The 5,101-nt window shown below is 42.7% G+C and overlaps 1 protein-coding gene across 1 annotated transcript; it reads left to right on the forward strand.

Annotated features, from left to right (window-relative positions):
• Positions 1-1,336: 1,336 nt before the first annotated feature.
• On the forward strand, positions 1,337-3,890 carry LOC6526965 (mucin-5AC). The gene is made up of 4 exons (XM_002088025.3): positions 1,337-1,809; positions 1,870-2,891; positions 2,950-3,060; positions 3,137-3,890. The coding sequence occupies exons 1-4, from the start codon at positions 1,727-1,729 to the stop codon at positions 3,796-3,798; spliced, it is 1,878 nt and encodes a 625-aa protein (XP_002088061.1). The 5' UTR covers positions 1,337-1,726; the 3' UTR covers positions 3,799-3,890.
• Positions 3,891-5,101: the final 1,211 nt, after the last annotated feature.

The following is a 5,101-nucleotide window of genomic DNA, read 5'->3' on the forward strand; positions in this document are numbered from 1 at the left end:
CCTTAACACAATATTTTCGATGTAAACTGGAGTCCTTGTGGTCGGTCTGCTTTTGATTGGAAAATATTTGGCTGGCGGGCAAATATTGATTGAGAACAAACGCCACGAGCAAGTAAAGATTTTTACATTAAACAGCTGGAAAGTCGTAAAGATTCCGGCAGAAAGACAAGACAAATTACACGCGAATGCCATTTAGTAATGACAGGATGAAAGCACGCCCCAGGCTCATTTCCCAAACTCGCAATTTTGGCCAGCTGACATTTGGGAATGTGGCGGAGACAAGGTCAAGAAGTCAGTGGGAAATTAAGGCAGATTTTCTACGTTCATGTTCCCTAAGTGTTCCCCAAAGAGAGTGTTAGCAATTTGTAAATATCCCTACCATTAGCTACCTAATAAATATTTAGTTTTGTCATGTTTTATTCACTTTTCACAGTTTTAGGAAATCGTTTCCTTGTTTGTTTGTAACTAGATCAGCAAGCGAAAGTGGCTAACATTTATCAGCACTTTCTCACCTCTACTTTTTCCTAACAAATGTCACGAACTATAAAAACAACTGGCAATTCAGTACCCACAAATTCAATAAAGCAAATCAGAGCTTACAGCGAAAATAAGTAATTAATCAGCTTCTAAGTACTCAGCTTTTCAATGCTTTTCGTACCATGCCGTCTTAACCAGCCGCTTAACAACTGCCTTTCTAATTGTTCAGATGTTTTCACACTGCCAATTGAGCCAAGAATGGCCGTCAATTGTTTTCGTTGCGTGAAAACCACAACCATTCGATTGGTATTAATTACTTGGTAGTACACCCCGCAGATCCCCCTTTTTTTCACGCCCACGCGATGGCGACAATAAAAGTAATTTGCATAAACGGAAACAAGGCGAACGAGACGTCGAATCAAACGGTACAATAATAAATTAAATAAATTAAGCAAATAGCAAATACACGTGAAAAACGAAAGCGGCAAAACGAAGAGCGAATTGGCAAAAATACACTATAATAATTGAACTAATTAATATCAAAGATTTTGCTCTCCTCTTATTTTAAAAATAAATATTTAAAAACTAGGAAATATTTCTATAAAATTTTTTATGCAACTTTGTGTATTTTTATATATATTTTTTTATTATATTCAAAAAATGGGAATTTTCTTTATACAATTTTATTAATTTGTTTATATTAGATTAGAATAAGATTTTTTGTAATTCTCTTTTGGATCCTAACTATATTAAGCATTTTACTATTATTTGAAGAATATATTGCAAGAGCTGAACGGATTTTATTAGAATAAGATAGAATAAGTTTTTGATATATTTTTTCATCTTATTTGTAGATATACTTATAGTTCAATATTGTTACCGATTGAAGTCCAAACTTCGCTGTATAGAGTATCCCAGACTAGAACGAAGAATGAACGTAGTGGAAAGTAAACGCCAAAAATCGCCGATCTCAGCACAAGTCACGTAGAGAACAAAAGTGAAAACAAGACCAGAGCAACGAAGACGCCGCCCAGACGGATGACAGTGGTGTCTAATGAGAAAGCTGACCGCAAAACTATGATTTTAATTCGGGGGAGGGGGAGGTGGAGGTGGCAGGTGGCACGGGTGACTTACAGATCGGAAAGAACGATGTCTCAATTGGCAGAAAGTGAGAGTGCAGCGCACTGCATCCGACAGATACGTGAACTCAACAAAAGCCAAATGTCGCCCGGGTTGGGGCAACATTTCCATGGAAACCATCGACCCAAACACTCGAATCATGATGATGCTGCTGCTGCTATGGGTGCTACTTGTTGGACCTTCAGTTTTTGGGTGAGTTGTAACAAGCTGGGGAAAAAATTAAATATGTTTCATATTATTATGCCCCATTAGTTCGCCTTTGGAGATGCAACTTCTGGATATGATGCTGCGCGAGGCGGAGGACTATCCCAGCAATGGTCGCGATCAGAGGGATATATCCGTTTTGCCAGCAACTTCGATCGGTTGCGATGACAGCGGTGATGCACAGGACCCATTTAGCCACATTTTCGAGGACTATGAGGAGAGCAAGGAGGAGTGTATGGACCTGGTGCCACCCTGTGAACCAGCATTCGAGGAAGGTCTACCCATCGAACACCCGTGCTTCGTTAGATTACTGCTGCTGAGAACACCGCTGCATAAACAGGATCCCTGCGCCAATTTCACCCTGGTAACAGAAGGACCAACTACCACAGTTAAGCCCAAGACGAGGAAATGCAATCCAAAGAGTAAAGCAAATAAAAATGTCAGTCAAAATGAACTACTGGCACTACCCAACAATGTTACAATTAATTCAACCACTAGTACACCAGTGAGTTCAACAACAGAAACTGCAACCGATTCTAAGATCATAAAAATTAGAAAGTTAGTACCAAAGATTAAAACAAACACCACCACATCAACAACCACAACAACTTTGGCAACAACAACCATAGAAGAGAGCACATCACCAGCGGAAACGAGCACCACAGAAGTGGAAGCGGAAACAACAACCGAACAGGAAACGAGTTCAACAACAAGTAGTACCACAACCTCCACTACACAGCCACCTTTTACAGAAAACCAACTGAAGCGATTGAGAGCCTTAAGGAACAGGAGAAAGAATGCCAGGGCCAAGTCACCGAACGTACCCGATCCACCGCAGATCAAGCTCGACAATGCCAGCCAACCCAGCGAGGTTATTCAGGTGATCATGACCACCGAAGCCGCCGAACTGAAGCTCCAACCGGAAGTTAACAACACCACCACAACGGTCGTGCCTCCAACAACTGTTTCTACAACAACTTCCGGTCCGGAAACCACCACATCAGAAAGTTGCGTAGAAGAAGTGGAAAGCACCACGGTGCCGCAGTTCTCAGGATGTAAAGATGACGAAGGTAAAATTAAACTCTAGAAAGTTTCAAACCAGTTTAATAAGTGAATTTAAACCTACAGGTGCTGAAAGGTCTGACAATAGAGTTACTTCCACCACTGAGGAGCCTTGTGAGGACACCGACGAGCAGGACACTAATCTGTGTCCGCAGTTTATGCCCACCCAAGGGCCTTGTAAGTACTTATTCACTTTAAATAATTGCAAAAGGGTAAAATATATAGAACTAAAATGAAATTTGCTAATTTCCAGCAAGTCCAAGACCACCTTCATCATATCGTTTTCGCAAGCCCGTGAAAAACTATGTGGAGCCTATTTTGTACGAGGGTAACTTTGGCAAGCCACTTCAGCAAATGGCTCCAGTGGGACCCCAGCAGCGGGATTACTTTGTGTCCAATAAACAAATAGTTCCCAAACCAAGGCCCAAGTACAGGAAACGTATACCGCCCTCCATCTACATGAACAACATTGTAAGGGGCCTGGACTGCAGCGATGAAGTTGGTCCCTATCCCCCAAGGACCCCCAATCAGCCGCAAAGATTTTGGGGTGTGACTCCCGTAGGCTTCCTTCAGCGCAATCAAGGCTCAATGAAGCAACAGCCTGAGAGAAAGATGAAAAGTTTTGCACCAGTTCCAATTAGGAGGAAGCCCTTCTATCCCAGAAGTTCAGAGGAAACCATGGAGAGACAGTATATGATGGAAAGGGATCCCGAACCGCGCCCGCAATATCACCATTACCCTGAAGACGAAGTCGTATTTCACGAGGATGCCCCACCCAGCTCGCCTACTCCCAGCTTGGATCCCTGCCAGCAGGAGCACGATCATGTCCTCTTCCGCCAGAGACCACAACACCAACACACAGATCATCTTGTGGACTATCCCCAATCACCCATTTCCTCGCACTTTTTCACCTAATTAACCTAATCCACAACTTAGCTAAGTGAGCACACAGAGCACCCAGTAACCAGTTGACCATTAAAAATAAATAAGTGCACCTCCAAGCAAAAGCCAAAGCCAACTCAGACCATCAATCAAGCGGATAATTAGGGGAGGTCTTTGATCTTGGAGGAAGACGATGTCAGCAATTGAATTATAAAGCAATTGCCTTTCATTTGGCGGTCAGCGGAGGGACAAGGGCTGAGTGCCGAGTGCCAAGTGAATAGCCACTTATCAGTCGAAAGCCGAGGCTCCATTCGCTGGCCAAAAGGCACGCGCCCATAATGACAAACCCATGAGCGGCCATGGCCACCACCTGATGGCCGCGAAAGGGTGCTTTGTGGTAGCCATGCACTCGCCACCATCGTGATGGGCCAGTCGGTCGTCCTTTGGGAATAGGATTTCCGTAATCACTATCTACTATCACTATCTACCCCCCCACCCCTTAAAAATCACTACACGCATATAAGTAGATTGAGTGAAGAAAGGTTTTAATTGTTTCGATATAAAAGAAAACTTTTGCAGGGCCTAACGGTTATCCATGAATAACGCTTGAATAAGAGTAAAAAAAATATAAAAATCGATTTTTTAAGGCGCTTTAAAATTCAGTAGTTCGTTTGCAATTATACAAAACCCAACTATTTTGCTTAAAAAGTTTGGAAAGTGATGTTAACAGTTTGTTTCTGTTGAAGAACTGCGATCAAATAGATACAAATATAATATTTTAATATAATTAAATTGAATGCGAAATTTAATGTACTTAGACATCCCAATTGTTGGCGAGAAAAATGCACTAGAACTTAAACTTTAAAGATATATTAGAAAACAAAGCGCCGAAAATGCACTAGAATTTGAAAGACAAATTAAAAAAAAAAAAGGAATTCTGTATCACCCAAGTGCCCTGCACTCACAAGCGTAGGTGAGTGGCTAACATATGACTGTCGGAAAAGCCCAACACGACAAAATGCCAAATCAAAAGAGCGTTTTTGGGCCCCACAGGAGTTTCCCGGCGAAAAAACAATGCAAAAACAAATTAGTTGCCGCCTCTCCCTCTCCAGCGCTCTCTTCGCCGCGGCGAATTGGCATCCGAAGTGGAGGCTGACATTGTAAATGTCACAGGCAGGACATGAAAGGCGGCGGCGCTCAGAGAGAGAGTGCGGCGAGAGCGAGCGAAAGTGTCGCGAGAGAGCGGGTGAAATAAAAGTGCGGCAAGAGCGTAAGTGAATCGTGGGCGGAGCGGGGGTGATTCCAAATTCGCCCGCTTGGTGGGTACTGATTTTCA

This window comes from Drosophila yakuba, chromosome 2L (genome assembly GCF_016746365.2).
Source record: "Drosophila yakuba strain Tai18E2 chromosome 2L, Prin_Dyak_Tai18E2_2.1, whole genome shotgun sequence".
NCBI classification, from domain to species: domain Eukaryota; kingdom Metazoa; phylum Arthropoda; class Insecta; order Diptera; family Drosophilidae; genus Drosophila; species Drosophila yakuba.

Coding starts and splice junctions, on each gene's coding strand:
- LOC6526965 (XM_002088025.3), top strand. CDS start 1,727: ATGGAAACCATCGACCCAAACACTCGAATCATGATGATGCTGCTGCTG. Junction 1,810..1,869: donor GTTGGACCTTCAGTTTTTGG/GTGAGTTGTAAC, acceptor ATGCCCCATTAG/TTCGCCTTTGGAGATGCAAC. Junction 2,892..2,949: donor AGGATGTAAAGATGACGAAG/GTAAAATTAAAC, acceptor TTAAACCTACAG/GTGCTGAAAGGTCTGACAAT.